The sequence below is a fragment of the Oncorhynchus tshawytscha genome, linkage group LG07, assembly GCF_018296145.1.
Source record: "Oncorhynchus tshawytscha isolate Ot180627B linkage group LG07, Otsh_v2.0, whole genome shotgun sequence".
Lineage (NCBI taxonomy): Eukaryota > Metazoa > Chordata > Actinopteri > Salmoniformes > Salmonidae > Oncorhynchus > Oncorhynchus tshawytscha.
Window position 1 is genome coordinate 72893609 of NC_056435.1, and position 24393 is coordinate 72918001.

A 24393-nucleotide genomic window follows, 5' to 3' on the forward strand; every position below is an offset into this window, starting at 1 on the left:
TGTCCTTTCACAAGATAAGTTACATTTTTAATTTGGGAGGTAATTCCATTTGTTACATGTGTCAAGCTTTGAAAATTAGACAAACAAATGCACATTGTAGATAATTAGGCACGTCTTTCCATTCTTTTGTATGAAATTGCGCAAACTCCAAACACAGGCTTGGTCAAAGTGGCTATCAAAGAGTGTCTAATTAGCTCCTTAAAACCCTCGATAATTTTTTAATCCCTCAGCTTTGGGACAGTCGTGCATATGGCAGAGGTGCAAGTGAAAGCTCAAAATGTAGGGCTGAGGGAAGAGTGATTTGGGACTAAGACGAGAGGAATGGGTTGAGTGTATTCTGTAGTGTCAACCCGCGTGAGCTGATATGGGGTGGCTCAGGCCTCTGAAGTAAGACTGTTCTCTCTCAGTCATCAGCTCAAAGTGCAGCGGCTGCCGGCAGAAGTTACACTCTGCCGAAGAATGGGGCTTCAGAGGTAGACCGGACTCCTTCCACGTCTGAACCAGCTTCTCTGTAGAGGGGAAATATTGTTGTTTAAAAACGGGGTCTCCAACAGGACTACTAGTAGCTTGCAACCCATCTATGAGTAGTTTGTCAAATAAGTCTAATATTATTATTATTTACATTTTAAAACAATATTATTATTATTTACATTTTAAAACAATATTATTATTATTTACATTTTAAAACAATATTATTATTATTTACATTTTAAAACAATATTATTATTATTTACATTTTAAAACAATATTATTATTATTTACATGTGTTCCATCGCAAACTGTCAAACATAAAAAAGTTACCAGCTATTATCCAATCAATCAAAGCCACATTGACATTATTCCACCCACACTATTGTCTTAAAACCTCTTAAGGACCGCATTCTTGTTACTTACAACCTCATGCTAATCACATTAGCGCACACATTACCTCAACCGTCCCACAGGGGGGACACTGATTTAATGTCTAGATCACGCCGTATGTAGCCAGTTAGCCATGTCTATATATCACTCCGTATGTAGCCAGTTAGCCATGTCTATATATCACTCCGTATGTAGCCAGTTAGCCATGTCTATATATCACTCCGTATGTAGCCAGTTAGCCATGTCTATATATCACTCCGTATGTAGCTAGTTAGCCATGTCTATATATCACTCCGTATGTAGCTAGTTAGCCATGTCTATATATCACTCCGTATGTAGCCAGTTAGCCATGTCTATATATCACTCCGTATGTAGCCAGTTAGCCATGTCTATATATCACTCCGTATGTAGCCAGTTAGCCATGTCTATATATCACTCCGTATGTAGCCAGTTAGCCATGTCTATATATCACTCCGTATGTAGCCAGTTAGCCATGTCTATATATCACTCCGTATGTAGCCAGTTAGCCATGTCTATATATCACTCCGTATGTAGCCAGTTAGCCATGTCTATATATCACTCCGTATGTAGCCAGTTAGCCATGTCTATATATCGTATGTAGCCAGTTAGCCATGTCTATATATCACTCCGTATGTAGCCAGTTAGCCATGTCTATATATCACTCCGTATGTAGCGTATGTAGTTAGCCATGTCTATATATCACTCCGTATGTAGCTAGTTAGCCATGTCTATATATCACTCCGTATGTAGCTAGTTAGCCATGTCTATATATCACTCCGTATGTAGCTAGTTAGCCATGTCTATATATCACTCCGTATGTAGCTAGTTAGCCATGTCTATATATCACTCCGTATGTAGCTAGTTAGCCATGTCTATATATCACTCCGTATGTAGCTAGTTAGCCATGTCTATATATCACTCCGTATGTAGCCAGTTAGCCATGTCTATATATCACTCCGTATGTAGCTAGTTAGCCATGTCTATATATCACTCCGTATGTAGCTAGTTAGCCATGTCTATATATCACTCCGTATGTAGCTAGTTAGCCATGTCTATATATCACTCCGTATGTAGCCAGTTAGCCATGTCTATATATCACTCCGTATGTAGCCAGTCAGTGATGCTAATGATACAAATGTTGGTAGAGAAAGACTCTGCCCAAAAACCTTTAAAAAAAAATTTAAACTGCAGAGTAGGCTTAGCTGACAGAAAGATATCATTATCTGTATCAGTTGTGTGGCCAAGGCATTTGCTTCAGCAGTAGGCCTAAAACAACATTCCCCTCTTGCTTAATAAGAGCAATGACACTCAAACCTAAATGTGTTCTTTTTTTTAGGCTCAGAACTGGTCTTCTGATGTGATTTAAGAGTTGACATGGACTCAAACAGTGAAAATGTTCTATGAAAAATCGTAATATTGAGTGTAAAAAAAACAAAAACAAATCTAAAAAAAAACTTTTATTTTTTTTAATTTAAAAGAATTCTGGAAAATACAAAAGATTATGGGCCCCCTTAAGAGTTGTTTATTACCCACTGTATTACCAGGTATATTGACCAAAAATACATCTCTTGTACATCATTGACCCAGGGAAGAGTTAGAGGAGAAGAATGTGCCGATTTGAAAGCTAGAAAAAATAAATACATAAAAAAACAAGCTCTCACACGCTCGAAAAATGTTGAAGATCCCCAAAGTATTAGAAGATCTAAATCTCGACATTCTTTTTGTGTGAGTGACATAGTGCCTGTCTCTAGAAGTCATTCTGGGTTGTGTTCAGTGGAGCAAAACCGTTGCCGTTGCAAACAGAAACGCTTTGGCGGGAAAATAAAAACAAGGGTTTGGGTACAGCCGTTACCTTTAGTTTAAGGTTTTCTGCCATTTTGTGTTTAGTGCTGAACACAACCCATGTTTAAAACACACTACACACACTACACACTACACACACACCAATATAAAACCTTCACCGCAGTCCTTTCCTGTTTTACTCGCTTGACCAAACACGGCTCTCTTACCGACGAAGTGAGTCATCATCTGGGGGGTGTGGTGTGGCGTGGGGGCGATGCGTAGAAGCTCCTCCCCCCTGGCGACCGTGGGATAGTTGATGGCCTGGACGTAGATGTTGTAACGACTCATCATGACGTCACAGACCTCCGTGTTCTTCTCCGCGTCAGACACCTGTAGACAACGTCCAAAATAGTAATCAATCAATCAATCAATCAATCAATCAATCAATCAATCAATGGAAGAATCATCAGGAGAATGTCAATCAATACTAATAAAACGGTGTCAATTAGTCAATATTAAATATGTCAAATCAATAACGTTGAGGCTAAATCAATATTATGCCGATCCATACTAACAATTAAAAATAAAATACTGTCTACAGTTACACCATGACGTCTCTAAGGTGTCAAGTTGACAGACACATGACCCAGGAGTTGTATCTGGTTAGGGATAACTCCCCGAGTGACTCTATGATAAATCATGTCACGCGTGCGGATTCCAAACGCTCATGTGACCACATTTAAATACGACCCAAAATGCGGGCGCAATGGGTTGATTTTGCGGGACCGTGTGTTCCTGTCACATTAGGTGACAATCTGAAACTCCAGTATTTGAGACCAGAAATCTTGTTGGTTATTACTGCATTGTCGGAACTAGAAGCACAAGCATTTCGCTACACTCGCATTAACATCTGCTAACCATGTGTATGTGACAAATAACATTTGATTTGATTTGATCCAAAAACGAGAGATGGTTGTTTTATGAATGCCTGGGAATATCTGACCATGGAAACGTTTGTGGTTGGTCTCAGGGAGACTTTTAAAAACAGTAGCAGCAAATGAGAAACTAAATGAGAATGGATGGCCTCACAAGTTTCCAGACAAAATTTCAGATTCACATTGGACAATAAAACTTGTAGTGATTCTCACCCTGACAGGGATGATGTGAGAGGGACAGTGGACGACGGGCAGTCCAGAGTCCATGAGCATCTGTCTCAGCAGCTTGACGTTGCGCTGGTGTTTCCTCCGGAGGGCACGGCCCTCCTCCCCTTTAAGGGTCTGGATGGACTCGCGGGCGCCCGCCAGCAGCATGGGAGGCAGAGACGTGGTGAATATGAAGCCTGCAGCGTAACTACGCACCGTGTCCACCAGGGCGGCGGTACTGGCGATGTAGCCTCCAACACAGCCATACGCCTTGCCTGGAAGAACAAAGACAACGTTAAATGCGCCGTTATTAAAATAAAAAAAACAGGTCGACTGAGGCTCCTCCTCTAGAGCAGGGAAAATTAACATTTAGCCAACAGATATATTTCTGGTTCACAACAAATACGAGCATCCCTGGTTGTTGGAGATTAAAACAGGACTCTTTCTTTCTACTTCTAGACCTCTTGGTATTCAACAGGTCTTGTTGTTGTGAAGCAGTTCTCTGTGTGGTTTTATTCTGGTCATCTTGACATGCTTCTATTCTATCAAGACAAAAGGAACTGAACAGATGATTGGCCTGCTGTAGTGTGTGTGTGTGTGTGCTGATTGGTCTCTCAGCTCGCCCAGGGCTGTGGTCTCCTAGCAACAGGAAACTAGATTCTAGTTCCTGTTTCTCCAGTGTCACATTAGGTGACAATCTGAAACTCCAGTATTTGAGACCAGAAATCTTGTTCGCTTCAGGGATTCAGACAACAAAAGACTGAAGAAACTCGACTACAGATGTCAGGAAAACTAACCTGGGAGGGTTTAGAAAAGCTTCAAAACATTGTGCTGTTTGGGGAGGGGGGGCAAAATGCTGTTAACTAGTAGTCATCGGGGGGGGGGGCAAAATGCTGTTAACTAGTAGTCATCGGGGGAGGGGGGCAAAATGCTGTTAACTAGTAGTCATCGGGGGAGGGGGTAAAATGCCGTTAACTAGTAGTCATTCGGGGGAGGGGGTAAAATGCCGTTAACTAGTAGTCATCGGGGGAGGGGGTAAAATGCTGTTAACTAGTAGTCATCGGGGGAGGGGGTAAAATGCCGTTAACTAGTAGCCATCGGGGGAGGGGGTAAAATGCCGTTAACTAGTAGTCATCGGGGGAGGGGGTAAAATGCCGTTAACTAGTAGTCATCGGGGGAGGGGGGTAAAATGGCGTTAACTAGTAGTCATCGGGGGAGGGTAAAATGCCGTTAACTAGTAGTCATCGGGGGAGAGGAGGGGGTAAAAAATAGTCATTGGGGGAGGGGGGTAAATGCTGTTAACTAGTAGTCATTGGGGAGGGGGTAAATGCTGTTAACTAGTAGTCATCGGGGGGGAGGGGGGTAAAATGCTGTTAACTAGTAGCCATCGGGGGAGGGGGTAAAATGCCGTTAACTAGTAGCCATCGGGGAGGGGGTAAAATGCTGTTAACTAGTAGTCATCGGGGGAGGGGGTAAAATGCTGTTAACTAGTAGCCATCGGGGGAGTAAAATCGGTAGCCATCGGGGGAGGGGGTAAAATGCTGTTAACTAGTAGTCATCGGGGGAGGGGGTAAAATGCCGTTAACTAGTAGTCATCGGGGGGGGGGGTAAAATGCTGTTAACTAGTAGTCATCGGGGGGGAGGGGGCAAAATGCTGTTAACTAGTAGTCATCTAGTAGGGGGGAGGGGGGTAAAAAATGCCATCGGGGGAGGGGGGTAAAATGCTGTTAACTAGTAGTCATCGGGGGAGGGGGGTAAAATGCTGTTAACTAGTAGCCATCGGGGAGGGGGTAAAATGCCGTTAACTAGTAGCCATCGGGGGAGGGGGGTAAAATGCTGTTAACTAGTAGTCATCGGGGGAGGGGGTAAAATGCCGTTAACTAGTAGTCATCGGGGGAGGGGGTAAAATGCCGTTAACTAGTAGTCATCGGGGGAGAGGAGGGGGTAAATGCTGTTAACTAGTAGTCATTGGGGGAGGGGGGTAAAATGCTGTTAACTAGTAGTCATTGGGGGGGGGGGTAAAATGCTGTTAACTAGTAGTCATCGGGGGGGGAGGGGGTAAATGCTGTTAACTAGTAGTCATTGGGGGAGGGGGTAAAATGCTGTTAACTAGTAGTCATCGGGGGGGGGAGGGGGTAAATGCTGTTAACTAGTAGTCATTGGGGGAGGGGGTAAATGCTGTTAACTAGTAGTCATCGGGGGAGGAAAATGCTGTTAACTAGTAGTCATTGGGGGAGGGGGTAAATGCTGTTAACTAGTAGTCATTGGGGAGGGGGTAAATGCTGTTAACTAGTAGTCATTGGGGGAGGGGGTAAATGCTGTTAACTAGTAGTCATTGGGGGGGGGGTAAATGCTGTTAACTAGTAGTCATTGGGGGGAGGGGGTAAAATGCTGTTAACTAGTAGTCATCGGGGGGTAAATGCTGTTAACTAGTAGTCATTGGGGAGGGGGTAAATGCTGTTAACTAGTAGTCATCGGGGGAGGGGGGTAAATGCTGTTAACTAGTAGTCATCGGGGGGGGAGGGGGTAAATGCTGTTAACTAGTAGTCATTGGGGGAGGGGGTAAATGCTGGGGGGAGGGGGGTAAATGCTGTTAACTAGTAGTAAATGCTGTTAGTCATCGGGGGAGGGGGGTAAATGCTGTTAACTAGTAGTCATTGGGGAGGGGGTAAATGCTGTTAACTAGTAGTCATCGGGGAGGGGGTAAATGCTGTTAACTAGTAGTCATTGGGGAGGGGGTAAATGCTGTTAACTAGTAGTCATTGGGGGAGGGGGTAAATGCTGTTAACTAGTAGTCATTGGGGGGGGAGGGGGTAAATGCTGTTAACATTGGGGGAGTAAATGCTGTTAACTAGTAGTCATCGGGGGAGGGGGGTAAATGGTTAACTAAATTGGGGGAGGGGTAAATGCTGTTAACTAGTAGTCATCGGGGGGGGGGGTAAATGGGTAGTCATTGGGGGAGGGGGTAAATGCTGTTAACTAGTAGTCATTGGGGGAGGGGGGGGTAGGGGGTAAATGCTGTTAACTAGTAGTCATTGGGGAGGGGGGTAAATGCTGTTAACTAGTAGTCATTGGGGGGGGGGTAAATGCTGTTAACTAGTAGTCATTGGGGGAGGGGGTAAATGCTGTTAACTAGTAGTCATTGGGGAGGGGGTAAATGCTGTTAACTAGTAGTCATCGGGGGAGGGGAGGGGGTAAATGCTGTTAACTAGTAGTCATCGGGGGAGGGGGTAAATGCTGTTAACTAGTAGTCATTGGGGGAGGGGGTAAATGCTGTTAACTAGTAATGTAAATGCTGTTAACTAGTAGTCATTGGGGGAGGGGGTAAATGCTGTTAACTAGTAGTCATTGGGGGGGGGGGGGGTAAATGCTGTTAACTAGTAGTCATTGGGGGAGGGGGTAAATGCTGTTAACTAGTAGTCATTGGGGGAGGGGAGGGGGTAAATGCTGTTAACTAGTAGTCATTGGGGAGGGGAGGGGGGTAAATGCTGTTAACTAGTAGTCATCGGGGGGAGGGAGGGGGTAAATGCTGTTAACTAGTAGTCATTGGGGGAGGGGGTAAATGCTGTTAACTAGTAGTCATTGGGGGAGGGGGTAAATGCTGTTAACTAGTAGTCATTGGGGAGGGGGTAAATGCTGTTAACTAGTAGTCATTGGGGGAGGGGGTAAATGCTGTTAACTAGTAGTCATTGGGGGAGGGGGGGTAAATGCTGTTAACTAGTAGTCATTGGAGCCATTTTGAACAGTGTTTAGTTTTAATACTGACCCAGTGTTCCGGAGATGATGTCCATCTTGTGCATGATGCCGTCTCGGTCCCCGATACCTCCTCCCCTAGCGCCGTACAGCCCCACCGCATGCACCTCGTCTACAAACGTGATGGCTCCAAACTCATGGGCCACATCACACAACTCATCCAGAGGACAAACCGCACCTTTAAGAGGAAAATAAATAATTAATGAGGCATTTTAAAAGGTAGGGTTACACCATACCTTTAAAAAACAAACAACAAAAGGGTTAATATCATATAACTAATTTAGCAGGAGGGTTTTTACACGGAACGATACCAGTATCCCAATAGTTTTTCCATGTCAAAAACTTCTAACACGAAGCAGACCAAACTGTTTGGTCCTTTAAAAACCTGCTGTATATGAAATACAATGTGCTGTAGCTTGGAAAATAAATCAACGCGACTCCGGATGACAACATAATGACGTTTGTTTCCAACATTACGGTTGTTTTCCTAAAGAAGTTCAAATCAGCTTGGCGTTTTGTTTCCTTGCCACAATACTAATGAGTACGGTGGTACTGACATTGTCCCGGCTCTAATTTACACATTTATTCAACAGGAACCAACAGCAAATATCATATAACCAGTGTAGGACATTTTAATAAGAGGGTTATACTCAGGCTTCACTGAGTCACCTCCACAAATTCAGATTAGAACTATTCAGGCAAATCAGACTTGTAAACGTTATATTCAAATCACAGCACTGACGTCAATGGGATATTTTAGTTACACATCGCAGGTCACGTTAAGGCACTTCACATAGGGAATAGGGTGCATTATGGGACACGGGTCCACTCACCATCCATGGAGTGGACCGTCTCGAAGGCTACGATCTTTGGAGTGGACGGGTCTGACTTCTGTAGCAGCTCTCTCAAGTGGTCGGGGTCATTGTGACGGAATACAAATTTCTTGGCTCCGCTGTTCCTGATGCCCTGGATCATTGAGGCATGATTCCCTGCATCAGAATATATTTCACAGCCTAGAGGGGAGACAGGGAATAAAACACCTGTTTAGTACCATTTCACGTTCGTCATTTAGCAGACGCAGTAATCCAAAGCGATATACAGTTAGTGCATTCAACTAAAATACTTAAAAAATATATATTGTTTTAAACATTGCAGTAAAGCCCTCCTCAAAGCAGCCCTCCTCAAAGCAGCCCTCCTCAAAGCAGCCCTCCTCAAAGCAGCCCTCAAAGCAGCCCTCCTCAAAGCAGCCCTCCTCAAAGCAGCCCTCCTCAAAGCAGCCCTCCTCAAAGCAGCCCTCCTCAAAGCAGCCCTCCTCAAAGCAGCCCTCCTCAAAGCAGCCCTCCTCAAAGCAGCCCTCCTCAAAGCAGCCTCCTCAAAGCAGCCCTCCTCAAAGCAGCCCTCCTCAAAGCAGCCCTCCTCAAAGCAGCCCTCCTCAAAGCAGCCCTCCTCAAAGCAGCCCTCCTCAAAGCCATGGCACAGATTAATTTATTTTCCATCTTTTGTTTATTCAGGAGATCATCTTGACAATCTCTCGTGTGAGATTGGGAAGGATAATAAAAGCCTGTTTAGGATCCTGATAACCCAGATTAATATGCAGTATGATATAATTACTAACCCTATTTTACCTAGGTGGCTTTGCCGACAGACATTTCAGCTCTATGATCCACAGAGACACAACATGGAGCAGGAAGTACAACAGCTTGAATCCACAACTACCTGGTCTAGAGGGGACCGCTCAACGGGCCCAGAGGGGACCGCTCAACGGGCCCCTGGCCCAGAGGGGACCGCTCAACCGGCCTAGAGGGGACCGCTCAACGGGCCCAGAGGGGACCGCTCAACCGGCCCCTGGCCTAGAGGGGACCGCTCAACCGGCCCCTGGCCTAGAGGCCCCTGGCCCAGAGGGGACCGCTCAACGGGGCCCTGGCCTAGAGGCCCCTGGCCTAGAGGGGACCGCTCAACCGGCCCCTGGCCTAGAGGGGACCGCTCAACGGGCCCAGAGGGGACCGCTCAACGGGGCCCTGGCCTAGAGGCCCCTGGCCCAGAGGGGACCGCTCAACGGGCCCCTGGCCTAGAGGGGACCGCTCAACGGGGCCCTGGCCTAGAGGCCCCTGGCCTAGAGGGGACCGCTCAACGGGGCCCTGGCCTAGAGGCCCCTGGCCTAGAGGGGACCGCTCAACGGGGCCCTGGCCTAGAGGCCCCTGGCCTAGAGGGGACCGCTCAACGGGCCCCTGGCCTAGAGGCCCCTGGTCTAGAGGGGACCGCTCAACCGGCCCAGAGGGGACCGCTCAACGGGGCCAGAGGGGACCGCTCAACGGGGCCAGAGGGGACCGCTCAACGGGGCCAGAGGGGACCGCTCAACGGGGCCAGAGGGGACCGCTCAACGGGGCCAGAGGGACCGCTCAACGGGGCAAGAAGGGGACCGCTCAACGGGGCCAGAGGGGACCGCTCAACCGGCCCAGAGGAGACCGCTCAACCGGCCCAGAGGAGAACGCTCAACCGGCCCAGAGGAGAACGCTCAACCGGCCCAGAGGAGACCGCTCAACCGGCCCAGAGGAGACCGCTCAACCGGCCCAGAGGAGACCGCTCAACCGTTAGTTCAGGTCAGGTGAGGGGATTACCTGATCGTAGAGGCAGGCCAATGTCTCTTAGTTCAGGTGAGGGGATTACCTGGTCGTAGAGGCAGGCCAACGTCTGTTAGTTCAGGTGAGGGGATTACCTGGTCGTAGAGGCAGGCCAATGTCTGTTAGTTCAGGTCAGGGGATTACCTGGTCGTAGAGGCAGGCCAACGTCTGTTAGTTCAGGTCAGGTGAGGGGATTACCTGGTCGTAGAGGCAGGCCAACGTCTGTTAGTTCAGGTCAGGTGAGGGGATTACCTGGTCGTAGAGGCAGGCCAATGTCTGTTAGTTCAGGTGATTATTATTTAGCTGGCCCTGTAGGTACATTGAGTTAGTTCAGTACAAATAAGGTGATATGCTTACCTGGTATCATCTTGGCCAGGGTGAACAGGGTGGAGTCATTGGCTACGAAGCAGGAAGTGAAGAGTAGCGCAGCGTCCTTCCTGTGGAGGTCTGCTAGTTCCTGTTCCAGCTCCACATGGAACTTACTGGTCCCAGAGATATTCCTGGTTCCTCCAGCCCCACTGCCGTGCTTACGCAACGTCTCCCTGGAAACAACAGTCAACAACAACGGTAAAACAAAAATCCTCGGGAAACCATGACAACGCAACGTCTCCCTGGAAACAACAGTCAACAACAACGGTAAAACAAAAATCCTCGGAAAACCATGACAACGCAACGTCTCCCTGGAAACAACAGTCAACAACAACGGTAAAACAAAAATCCTCGGAAAACCATGACAACGCAACGTCTCCCTGGAAACAACAGTCAACAACAACAACGGTAAAACAAAAATCCTCGGGAAACCATGACAACCCAACGTCTCTCTGTCAAGAACACCAGACAAACAGGAAACAATAGTAAACTGGCCAATTAACCAGGTAGACACCTTCCCTGGGTTCGTTAACAGCTCTGTGTGGGCATCTAGGCCAATGGATAGGTAATTGGTTCTTCATGAAACTACCAGTTTTGTCCCGTCTCCTCAGGGAGAAATATAGCCCGTTGTGTTCAGTAGGTAACAAGAACAAATGTTTTTGAAAGAGTTCAAACTGTGGAGGTACTAGTATCTGTGGGAGAAAAAAAGAAGAAGCTAATTCTCAGTTTCAATGGGAAATCAAAACAGCCCCTTTATATAGCCGTACTGAGCAACACCTGTCTGTGTCTTCATTTATCGATCCGTCCAACTACTCATCGCCAGTTGTCCGGCTACTTACGTGATGGAGTTGACGACCCGCGGGTGTCTGCTCATGCCCAGGTAGTCATTGGAGCACCACACAGACACGTCTCTCCTGTCGCTAAGGGAATCGGTGTAGTCGTCACCCATGGGGAAGTCCGTGGCTCGCCGGTTAACCGTCTTAAAGACACGGTACGTGTGATCACTCTTCTTCTCCTCAATCTTCCTCTCAAAGAACTCATCGTAGCGGAAGTTAGAGACTGCGGGGAGGAGACAAAAAAAAAGGAAGCAAACATGATTAGAGAAGGTAAAGATCACAGAGGTGTCCCGTTTTAATAAACGACAAGAGAGAACATGCTTAACGCTGTCCTCTTTCAGGACACTTTGAACGGGTGCAGTCTTTCGGTTTTATTCTGTTTCATAGTTGTGTGTGTGTGTGTGTGTGTAACCTAAACTGGGAAGTAATAGGAGAAATTGTACACCCTGGGTTTTATTGATAACAGAGCTAGGAGATACGTGGTGTGTGTGACTACTGCTCTTTCCATGACAGACTGACCAGGTGAATCCAGGTGAAAGATATGATCCCTTATTGATGTCACTTGTTAAATCCACTTCAAAATCAGTGTAGATGAAGGGGAGGAGACCTGGTTAAAGAAGGGTTTTTAAGCCTTGAGACCTCAAAGCACAGTTTTTACTCTGTCATGCACTGTCAAATGTGGGACCTTATATAGACAGGTGTGTTTTCCAAATCATGTCCCATCAATTGAATTTACCACAGGTGGACTCCAATCAAGTTGTAGAAACATCTCAAGGATGATCAATGGAAACAGGATGCACCTGAGCTCAATTGAGTCACCTCAAAAGGGTCTGAATACCTTATTTGCTTAAGGTATGTTTATTTAATACATTTGCACAACAACAACAAAAATGTATCTAGAAAAACGGTTTTCGCTTTGTCATTATGGGGTATTGTGATGTCATTATGGGGTATTGTGATGTCATTTTGGGGTATTGTGATGTCATTTTGGGGTATTGTGATGTCATTTTGGGGTATTGTGATGTCATTTTGGGGTATTGTGATGTCATTTTGGGGTATTGTGTGTAGATCGATGAGAAACAATAATTGAATCCATTATAGAATAAGGCTGTAATGTAACAAAATGTGGAAAAAGTCAAGGGGTCTGAACGCACTGTGTGGACAGTAAGATGCGACTAAAGGCTATTGGCGATTTGAGAAAGTGGCAAAAAAGGCTTGTGCTCTGATCCTCAGGCTGCACAGCTGTTCTCATCAAGTGATCATACAGTATTTCCACCCATCTGTTACAGGCTTTGATTTTTCCATTTATATTGAGGTTGGATGTTAACGCGATTAGTGTCACCTCGTTAGTCACCTCGTTAGTCGGTATTTGTTACTCCTGTGCTGGTTGGTCACCTCGTTAAGTATGTGTTACTAATGCTGGTTGGTCAAATGTGGTCAAAAAGTGTTACTCTGTGCTGGTTGGTCACCTCGTTAGTCAGTATGTGTTACTCATGTGCTGGTTGGTCATCGTTAGTCAGTATGTGTTACTCCTGTGCTGGTTGGTTCGTTAGTCAGTATGTGTTACTCATGTGCTGGTTGGTCAGTTAGTCAGTATGTGTTACTCATGTGCTCCTCCTCACCTCGGCTGTTACTCCAGCTGGTGGTCACCTCATCAGTATGTGATCACCTCGTTAGTCAGTGCTGGTTGGTCACCCATCTGTTACAGGCTTTGTCACCTTTTTCCATTTATATGTGCTGGTTGGTCATGTTAAGTCAGTAGTGTTACTCATGTGCTGGTTGGTCACCTCGTTAGTCAGTATTTGTTACTCCTGTGCTGGTTGGTCACCTCGTTAGTCAGTTATGTGTTACTCCTGTGCTGGTTGGTCACCTCGTTAGTCAGTATGTGTTACTCCTGTGCTGGTTGGTCACCTCGTTAGTCAGTATGTGTTACTCATGTGCTGGTTGGTCACCTCGTTAGTCAGTATGTGTTACTCCTGTGCTGGTTGGTCACCTCGTTAGTCAGTATGTGTTACTCCTGTGCTGGTTGGTCACCTCGTTAGTCAGTATGTGTTACTCATGTGCTGGTTGGTCACCTCGTTAGTCAGTATGTGTTACTCATGTGCTGGTTGGTCACCTCGTTAGTCGGTATTTGTTACTCCTGTGCTGGTTGGTCACCTCGTTAGTCAGTATGTGTTACTCCTGTGCTGGTTGGTCACCTCGTTAGTCAGTATGTGTTACTCATGTGCTGGTTGGTCACCTCGTTAGTCAGTATGTGTTACTCCTGTGCTGGTTGGTCACCTCGTTAGTCAGTATGTGTTACTCCTGTGCTGGTTGGTCACCTCGTTAGTCAGTATGTGTTACTCCTGTGCTGGTTGGTCACCTCGTTAGTCAGTATGTGTTACTCCTGTGCTGGTTGGTCACCTCGTTAGTCAGTATGTGTAACTCCTGTGCTGGTTGGTCACCTCGTTAGTCAGTATGTGTTACTCCTGTGCTGGTTGGTCACCTCGTTAGTCAGTATGTGTTACTCCTGTGCTGGTTGGTCACCTCGTTAGTCAGTATGTGTTACTCCTGTGCTGGTTGGTCACCTCGTTAGTCAGTATGCGTTACTGACTAATAAGATGTGAAGGGTTAACTCTCCCTAGTTTATTTCTAGACAAACATTCCTTTAACTGATCTTTCCTGTTTTCATTTTGCTCCATTCTTTGGTTAACTTCCTGTCTAAGTTCGGTGTGGGTTTCTCTTTTGTTTGCTTCTTAGTGGGCAGATTTAGTGGGTCTCAGGATGTGTGTCTTTTAGGTCCCAGTTGTTGCTAGTCAACTTTCAGTGGAATCCCCCATGAGTGTCTTTCAGAACCCCTCCTGTTTAGTTCTGGTTGTTGTCAGTGACTGTTAGTTCCCCCTTCTATTTGAGCAACCATTTTTTGGGGGTTCTTGCTGGGGAACATAATATTTTCACCGATCAATTCATTCTCGTCTTTACTAATATGGAAAGTGTGTTTAGATCTGGAATGGCCCATTATCAAAATGGGTAGGGGGGGAAATAAGCAGTCATCCGTATGCACTCCATTATAGAATGGAGGCCACTCCCCCCCCCCCCTCCTGCTTTTTACTCATGCCTGGTAGGCTGCTCCGGGTATTTCACCACATATCAACCTCTGTTTGAGGAGCTCTCACTGCATGACAGATAATATTCTACCCAGTACTCTGTGTACCCTGGGCTGTCCAACCCTGTTCCTGCAGCTACCCAGTACTCTGTACACCCTGGGTTCTCCAACCCTGTTCCTGCAGCTACCCAGTACTCTGTGTACCCTGGGTTCTCCAACCCTGTTCCTGCAGCTACCCAGTACTCTGTGTACCCTGGGTTCTCCAACCCTGTTCCTGCAGCTACCCAGTACACTGTGTACCCTGGGCTCTCCTACCCAGTACTCTGTGTACCCTGGGTTCTCCAACCCCGTTCCTGCAGCTACCCAGTACTCTGTGTACCCTGGGTTCTCCAACCCAGTTCCTGCAGCTACCCAGTACTCTGTACACCCTGGGCTCTCCTACCCAGTACTCTGTGTACCCTGGGTTCTCCAACCCAGTACTCTGTGTACCCTGGGTTCTCCAACCCCATTCCTGCAGCTACCCAGTCAGTACTCTGTACACCCTGGGTTCTCCAACCCTGTGCCTGCAGCTACCCAGTACTCTGTGTACCCTGGGTTCTCCAACCCTGTTCCTGCAGCTACCCAGTACTCTGTGTACCCTGGGTTCTCCAACCCTGTTCCTGCAGCTACCCAGTACACTGTGTACCCTGGGCTCTCCTACCCAGTACTCTGTGTACCCTGGGTTCTCCAACCCCGTTCCTGCAGCTACCCAGTACTCTGTGTACCCTGGGTTCTCCAACCCTGTTCCTGCAGCTACCCAACACTGTTCCTGGGCTACCCAGTACTCTGTGTACCCTGGGCTCCAACCCCTCCTGCAGCTACCCAGTACTCTGTGTACCCTGGGTTCTCCAACCCTGTTCCTGCAGCTACCCAGTACTCTGTGTACCCTGGGCTTCCTACCCAGTACTCTGTACACCCTGGGCTCTCCTACCCAGTACTCTGTGTACCCTGGGTTCTCCAACCCAGTACTCTGTGTACCCTGGGTTCTCCAACCCCGTTCCTGCAGCTACCCAGTCAGTACTCTGTATACCCTGGGTTCTCCAACCCCGTTCCTGCAGCTACCCAGTACTCTGTGTACCCTGGGTTCTCCAACCCCGTTCCTGCAGCTACCCAGTCAGTACTCTGTATACCCTGGGTTCTCCAACCCCGTTCCTGCAGCTACCCAGTCAGTACTCTGTGTACCCTGGGTTCTCCAACCCCGTTCCTGCAGCTACCCAGTCAGTACTCTGTATACCCTGGGTTCTCCAACCCCGTTCCTGCAGCTACCCAGTGCTTAATTTGTGAAACCAATTGAAGTGTTTTGGGAACATGTTTTCACAACGAAACATATGTTTTAATTAAAAACTGTTGTCAGACCCTCTGTGTGCTGGAGGAAGTATTGAAGGACAGAGGAAGAGGAAATGTACAGTGGTGTTATATTCTGTGGTTAAATGTAATACGTCGGCCGTAATTATATAAATAGCTAGGTTTCATTTTAGTATAGACATCAAATCATAAAAAATTAAAAATAAAGTTTTTCTGCTATGTGTAATATGCAGTCGAGGTATGTATTGTATATAAAGGGCCAATAGAGCCCCAGAGAGGGGCCAATAGAGCCCCAGAGAGGGGCCAATAGAGCCCCAGAGAGGGGACAATAGAGCCCCAGAGAGGGGACAATAGAGCCCCAGAGAGGGGACAATAGAGCCCCAGAGAGGGGACAATAGAGCCCCAGAGTACCAGGCCATTAGGACCTGATGATCATGAGTGAGTTGGGTAATACGAACATGTCCAGAGAGCATAGGAGGAGATAACCGTGGCTCATCGGTTACAATAGGCGACAGCCCTTATGTGCCATTCAAATATGAGGTGTTCCTAATGTTTTATCAACTGACTGTATACTCTATTCTACCTTGTATGTTCACGGCTAAGACAATAAAGTTTGGTTTGAATAGTCTGGTGATGTGACTCACAGCTGGGCATGTTCTCCTGCAGTAAATGGGACACCCTGGTTGGACGTTGATTCAGCAGCTTCTTCATCAGATCGGTTCGGGTAAGACCTCCAGACTTTGAGGAGGAACTACTGGCCAGAGCCTGGGCTGGGGTCACATCTGAGGAGACAGAGAGGTATAGGGCTGGGGTCACATCTGAGGAGACACTGTACATTTCCATCTCCTCCTCTTCCTCTGTCCTTCAATACTTCCTCCAGCACACAGAGGGTCTGACAACGTGTCGTTCCGCAAACGTCCAAGGGGAGACCGGTATGAGGCTGAACAGTTAAGACAGGACCGTAGATTTGTATATAATATTAGTGTAATATCTTAATTGCTATGAGGCTGAACAGTAATGTCATGGAATCAAGGGGTGCGGTAAGTTGGCTTGGACGTTTGCGGCACGACACGTTTTCCCCAAAAACGTTCTTGAACCGACAGATAAGTTTGGTCCGTTCGGTGGGTGTGGCTTGAAGCAATGAGTGACGTATTTAAGATATCACACTAAAAGAAGGTCAGTGGTGGAATTTGAACCCACAACCAACTCCTTCCCGTTTCAGCTGGTCGTTCAGTACAGCTCCGTTTCCGGAGCACAGACATGTTTTAATAGGCAGCTGGTCCTCCAATGGGGAAGGAGGAAATTAGAAAAAAAAGGAGAGCCGCACACTCTAGGAGCTCAGTAATAATTTACCAACGTTTCGACAGCCAAGCTGTCTTCATCCATTGGCTGTCGAAACATTGGTAAATTATTATTTTTTGCATCTGAGCTCCTAGAGTGTTCGGCTCTCCTTTATTTTCAAGTTTTCTACTCCGCTAGCCAGCACCTCGTCTAAATAGGTGTGCATTTATTTTTTTCTTCTAGAAGAAGGAAATTAGAAAATACATCCTGTGATGGAAATGTTTGTTAATAACGCCATTTCTGTGTTCACGCAAGTGACGATCTCTCAGTACACCCAGAACCTTATTTAGAGAAAGGGATCTCAGTTTCATGGTCTCAGCTTAGAGAGAAGATGCCTAGTGAGGTGTTGGTCTGTCACATGTTATGAACCAGTATTGGTCGTCACATGAACGAAGCAAATGTTAAATTATGCAAATATAACTTGTTTGCAGTATACAAGAGAACTAACGGGACTGCCCCGGTAGAGCTCCTGACAGATATTCACCAGGGTCTGTAGTGACGCCTCTAGCACTGAGATGCAGTGCCTTAGACCACTGAACCAGGGTCTGTAGTGACGCCTCTAGTACTGAGATGCAGTGCCTTAGACCACTGAACCAGGGTCTGTAGTGACGCCTCTAGCACTGAGATGCAGTGCCTTAGACCACTGAACCAGGGTCTGTAGTGACGCCTCTAGCACTGAGATGCAGTGCCTTAGACCACTGAACCAGGGTCTGTAGTGACGCCTCTAGCACTGAGATGCAGTGCCTCAGACCACTGAACCAGGGTCTGTAGTGACGCCTCTAGCACTGAGATGCAGTGCCTCAGACCGCTGCGTCACTCAGGAGGCCCCATATACTCCATCTGTATCAATAAAGGAGGGGTTCTCCAAATGTTTGGGGCCAGGGACCCGTTTTTTGTGATATCAATTTTATCAGGGAGAATCCGAACTCGAGTGAGGTAAAAATAAACAAACATTAAAAAGCATACATGGACGAACCAAGTCTTGGGCCCTGGGAAGCAAGATTTAAAAAGCCCGCCTCTTGGAATTGGAGAGAATATTTAACAGTTTAAGCTAAATTCCTGCAATTCTACACATTTTGCCATGAGGCAGGGAGAAAACTTTTCAGTTTTAAAGTTTAAATTACAGTGCATTTAAGTAAAAAATATATATTAAAAAATATATCAGTATTGGGTTAATTTTTTAAAAATTGGTGGATTACTGCAGTGGATACTAATATCCCAGTGAGCCTCCCAGGCCCATGTTGCCCAGGGTTAAGAACAGAGTACTGTGGATGAATAGTTTGACATTGTACTACACCCTCTAAACCGATTCCACAGATCCCTTGTCCAAAATGTATTTAAAATCTGTTAGTAATGTTAATTCAAAAAAATCATGTTTACATCTGTCCGCGGACCCTCTGAAGTACCGATCCCTGCAACAAAGGAACAAAGCTCCAGGTAGTTTAACCCCTCGTTCACCTTTCTGAACGGTGCGGACCTCCTGCACGTCCTCCTGCAGCTGGAGGCTGGCCTGGCGCACCACACTGCTGTTCTGGCCCATCTCAGCCGCCAGGAAGGGGCACTTGGAGGCCACCGAGGCCTGGCCAGAGGGGGGCTTGGGAAGGGGGTGGTTCTGAGGCAGCTTGGTGGTGGTGCCTCCATCAGCTACTAAAGCACAGAAGATACTAGGGTTAGAAGACTAAGAGCGACACACAGATACAGACCTTTTAAAAACGTACACAATACTACGAGTGGTTTTTCCTAGTGATGTGAGCAGGTTGGGAAAACACTGCCCAAGAGATTTTTTCCAACTGAGGAAACCTTGGGGTCATAATTCATATATTAACGTAACAACACATCATGATGTTACAGTTTATGACCAGGTCCCTTCTCGGCTGAAGTCACGGTGTCACAAGATCACCTACCCTTCTCGGCTGATGTCTGAGCTGAAGTCACCGTGTCATCCGCTTTCTGGAAGCTAGCCGGTGAGGAACAGAGGGAACGGGCCAGAGGCTTGGAAGCGAGGTCCATCATCACAGGACATTTCTGGGCATAGACCACCAGGGATTTCCGGGCCTGCTGGAAGAAGGCCTGGGGAACACGGGACAGGAACGGGCAGCGACGAATTATAGTCTCCATCCTTCTAACGATTGTCCAAGCCTGAGGGAAAAGAGATCAGGATCTCCTGTAAACATTTTATGAGGGTTTTTCCTATCATGCGTTTTGTCATTAATTCAAGTCTTGTCCATTTAAAACAATTTCCCCAAAGTTGTAATCAATAAAGCTATACTTCGCTCTGAGTGAGAAGTTGAACGTTGTTATGCGTTATGAACGGCTAGGCATTCACATTTCTTATCTGAAGCACGTAAGGTCATATAGGGCCTAGCTATGTCAAAACAGTACAGTCTGTGGGATAAGAATAAGCCTGTGACATAGTAAAACTAAAGAAACACACTAACATGATAAATACAATGCTTCTCACAACAATGAGAAATTCACAATGATTGATCAGTACATACATTATTCTTCCAGTCATATATATATATATATATATTCATACTAAATCCTCTATATACTACTGCTGTAACACAATGATCTAAAATGTGATTTCTGAAATGTCATTTTGAAATTAACATAAAACAGATTAATTTAGTACACTGCAGTGCACACTATCACTTATCAGATGGAATCTTTATGGTTGAGTTATGTTTAGTAATGGTAGTGAACATGCCTTTACTATCTAAGTTTGCTATATTGCTATATATATATATAGAATAATAAGGTCCTAGACGCTTGGTTTTTGGGGTTTTACAATTTTATTATTTTTGCTTCCTACTATGACACTGGAAAGCGTTAACAAGAAAAATGGGTCTTATTCCTGGAATGAGGAAGGCCGTCTAGGAAAACTTAGCCTCCATTCAGTAGCCAGGCACATAGCAGGAAAATAAATAAATAATAAAATCACACAAGAGCTGCCAACTCATTGGCCGTGAGACACGCACTTCACCCTCCTCCTCGCGGCACACCTCTCGTATCTCACGCATGGGAAAGTACTGCTTTTAATAGTCCATTGTATAGTCAACGCGTTGACATTTTTTGCAACTGTGCTACTCATGAGCGGAATCTCTATCCGTCGAACTGTCTTGCCACAGTACTGTGAACCGCGGCACATTGAAGCATATGACTGGTCTCGTTATGGAAAGGATCGAGTGGATTGGATGCGCGTTTTAAGAGAAATCGCCCCTCAAGATTAGAGTTGAGCTGAGAGAGAGAGATCATTCTCCGCGGAGTTTATTAGAAACTGTAAAAAGAGCAGCACGTTAGCGCTAGTTATGTACAATGTGGTCAACGAAATTAAGTTGCTGTTACTCCCCTCCCTATTGAAGAATGCAGTCTTTTGACAGCATGTACTAAATTTGATTCAATCCACACTTGTGTTAGTCCTCTCGTTTGGTGATTGGGATTTAGGCTGTGACAACGAAAAGGTGACAGGCCTACAGTATGTTTTAGCAGGGAAGTTTGGTAAGGGGACCTGATTTGGAACTGAAAATAAGGGGGGGACAACGAAAATACATATAAAATAGTTTGGGTAGAGTTACGTCCTATATTCTTCAGGATATTTTATTACCCCCTTTATTTAGTCTGATCACTGGAACAATTCTCTACAATGGGCTAAAATACAGGGTGATTATCTGTGCTTGACAGCAAGCACAATACTGCTATTCCCCACACTAACTTTAGTATTCCACGTATTCCCAATTCTGACAGAGTATTCACATACCTGAAATCTGACATGCCTACGTGTGTCTTTGAAAATGAATGATGAGCTATGCATTTATTTATTTACATTTTTTTTGCAGCCGTTCCTTGAACAGTTTAGAATAAGTCATACAAATAAGCATTGGAATTTGAAATGCTCCAGGAGTCAAATATAAAAATTGGACATTTTAGTATTGTTTACATGCTAGGCAGAGAGGGTATGGGGACAACACATACTATCTATGTATAGTAAGACAATGTCAAGTCTCTTCAGCTAGTAGACCTAAACCACCTGGATACTGATCCATTATAGCTCGTAGACCCAAACCACCTGGATATTGATCCATTATAGCTAGTAGACCCAAACCACCTGGATATTGATCTATTATAGCTAGTAGACCTAAACCACCTGGATATTGATCTATTATAGCTAGTAGACCTAAACCACCTGGATACTGATCCATTATAGCTCGTAGACCCATACCACCTGGATATTGATCTATTATAGCTAGTAGACCTAAACCACCTGGATATTGATCTATTATAGCTAGTAGAGCTAAACCACCTGGATATTGATCCATTATAGCTCTTAGACCTAAACCACCTGGATATTGATCCATTATAGCTCGTAGACCCAAACCACCTGGATATTGAGCTATTATAGCTAGTAGACCTAAACCACCTGGATATTGATCTATTATAGCTAAGACCTAAACCACCTGGATATTGATCCATTATAGCTCGTAGACCTAAACCACCTGGATACTGATCCATTATAGCTCGTAGACCCAAACCACCTGGATATTGATCTATTATAGCTAGTAGACCTAAACCACCTGGATATTGATCCATTATAGCTAGTAGACCTAAACCACCTGGATATTGATCCATTATAGCTCGTAGACCTAAACCACCTGGATATTGATCTATTATAGCTAGTAGACCTAAACCACCTGGATATTGATCTATTATAGCTAGTAGACCTAAACCACCTGGATATTGATCTATTATAGCTAGTAGACCTAAACCACCTGGATATTGATCCATTATAGCTCGTAGACCCAAACCACCTGGATATTGATCCATTATAGCTCGTAGACCCAAACCACCTGGATATTGATCTATTATAGCTAGTAGACCCAAACCACCTGGATATTAATCTATTATAGCTAGTAGACCCAAACCACCTGGATATTAATCTATTATAGCTAGTAGACCCAAACCACCTGGATATTAATCTATTATAGCTAGTAGAGCTAAACCACCTGGATATTGATCTATTATAGCTAGTAGACCTAAACCACCTGGATATTGATCTATTATAGCTAGTAGAGCTAAACCACCTGGATATTAATCTATTATAGCTAGTAGAGCTAAACCACCTGGATATTGATCTATTATAGCTAGTAGAGCTAAACCACCTGGATATTGATCTATTATAGCTAGTAGAGCTAAACCACCTGGATATTGATCTATTATAGCTAGTAGAGCTAAACCACCTGGATATTGATCTATTATAGCTAGTAGAGCTAAACCACCTGGATATTGATCTATTATAGCTAGTAGAGCTAAACCACCTGGATATTGATCTATTATAGCTAGTAGACCTAAACCACCTGGATATTGATCTATTATAGCTAGTAGAGCTAAACCACCTGGATATTGATCTATTATAGCTAGTAGACCTAAACCACCTGGATATTGATATGCATTACATTTTTCTTGAAGGTTGGTCGATCTTGACAAATGAAATTGTTATAACAAGAAAATGTTTCAAACACCCATCACCTGGGAAACATAGCTCAGGGGTGACCAACACGCAGGATGCTATTCCATACACATTTTAAAGAAATAGCTAACCCAAAATGACCAAATTATAACATGTTTGTGTCCTTGACTTGAAAGCAGTCTATGGATAAGCAGACTGCAATCTATGATTAGGTTACACAGAAAATGTTAATTTGATTATTAGCATTTCCTGTGCAGAGCCTTTGCTTATAACTTTCCACTTGAGGACAAGGATCAATCCCTGCTTCCAACCGTTTCTAACATTTTCCAGTCTCCCTCTCTCATTTCATTAGTCTCTGAATAAAAGTGTCAAACCAACAAACACATTTTTTTGAATAAAATATTTGCATACTTTACATTTCATACTCCAAAAATCCAAAATAACAAAAGTCGTCAAATTTTGAGTGTTCATTTAATGTTTCAAAGCATCCTGAATACACTTAATTGTGCACCCTGGACATAGGCCTAAACCATGTCAAAATACATAGAATTGCAGGTATATTGTCTTAATTAAAACAGTAAAATCGTCTAGGGCCGTAGGACCCCCAGTCCCCCGTCTAGGGATCGTGCCAGAGGGCAATGAAATTCATATAGCAAATCTCACTCCAAGCTTTCTTCAAATTTTGGCAGTCCTGATACAAGTATTTTACAAACTAGCCTACATTCTCGTGTAATCTGAGGAGACAAACCGCATATCCCGTCAATCGTGCGTGAATAATTCAACAACACCCCCAGTCATAATTTGTTGTGTTTTTTAAATCAATAAGGTGTATCCACTCCATACTAAGTTTCATAGCTATACCGACGGGTTTTAATAACTACTTAAATGTCAATGTCATCGTTACCCAATGAATAACACTAGCTAAATCTTCATTCAGTCAAGCGGCTAGAATATGCCCCGGTTAGACCCACTAGCACGCCGGGCTACAGTAGCTGGTTGACCGAGGAACTAAGAACGAAAGGAGCCTATCTCGTGTGCTTACCTCGATATGCTTCGGATCACCTTCTCACAACTAAGCTTAAAAAAAAAAGCAAGATTGTCTTGGAAAGATCTCAGCGGCTGTTTTATTGTAAATATAACACTCTTAATAGTTCATATAGCTACTGTTCCAAAACTACGTTTCGTTATCCTGCACTGAGGACGAACGAAAGGACAAGGATAGACAACCGGGTTTATAAGAACGAATACTAACGCCAAATCTCGCGAGAGGATGAGTGTGTACGTCACAGCCCTCCAGAAAGTCATTGCCCGAGAAAATGTTCCATTATGTCAAAAGCAACGTGTGACTCATATCCTCAGTCATTTATTTGTATTTTTTATTTAACCTTTATTTAACAAGGCAAGTCAGTTGAAATATACAATTAGTCTACGCTGTGGTTAAACATTTTTACGTGTAAAATATTTTTGGGGACAGGTAAATACAATTTTGACGTGTAAACATTTACATGTAAATTCTACATAAAACAATGTATGATGAGGGGCGTGTCCACTGGTATTTGAATACTGGATCATTTCACAATATGAAAAGCTAAATATATGTACTTTCAGTTCTCGAATCTCCCAAAAATGTAGTCTACCAGTATGCACTGTAAATGTCACACGCAACAAGTTAGTCTGCATTTAGAGTGTGTGGTATAGTATGTGTTCGAGTCACATGCGTCAAATACAACGGGTGTAGACTCTACCGTGAAATGCTTGCTATATACGAGCC

General features: G+C 45.0%; 1 protein-coding gene across 2 annotated transcripts; it reads right to left on the reverse strand.

The window, feature by feature from the left end:
* alas1 (aminolevulinate, delta-, synthase 1) lies at positions 1–23841 on the reverse strand. Of its 2 annotated transcripts, none has more exons than XM_042324914.1 (11): positions 23665–23841; positions 19060–19294; positions 18614–18799; positions 16459–16596; positions 11389–11608; positions 10538–10722; positions 8393–8572; positions 7573–7737; positions 3813–4081; positions 2892–3054; positions 1–509 (listed from the first exon to the last, which is right to left on the reverse strand). In XM_042324914.1, the coding sequence occupies exons 2-11, from the start codon at positions 19271–19273 to the stop codon at positions 346–348; spliced, it is 1884 nt and encodes a 627-aa protein (XP_042180848.1). In that variant the 5' UTR covers positions 19274–19294; positions 23665–23841; the 3' UTR covers positions 1–345. The 2 variants fall into 2 exon arrangements, with proteins under 2 accessions (XP_042180848.1, XP_024259306.2); XM_024403538.2 differs by having other exon boundaries at positions 18614–18802.
* Positions 23842–24393: the final 552 nt, after the last annotated feature.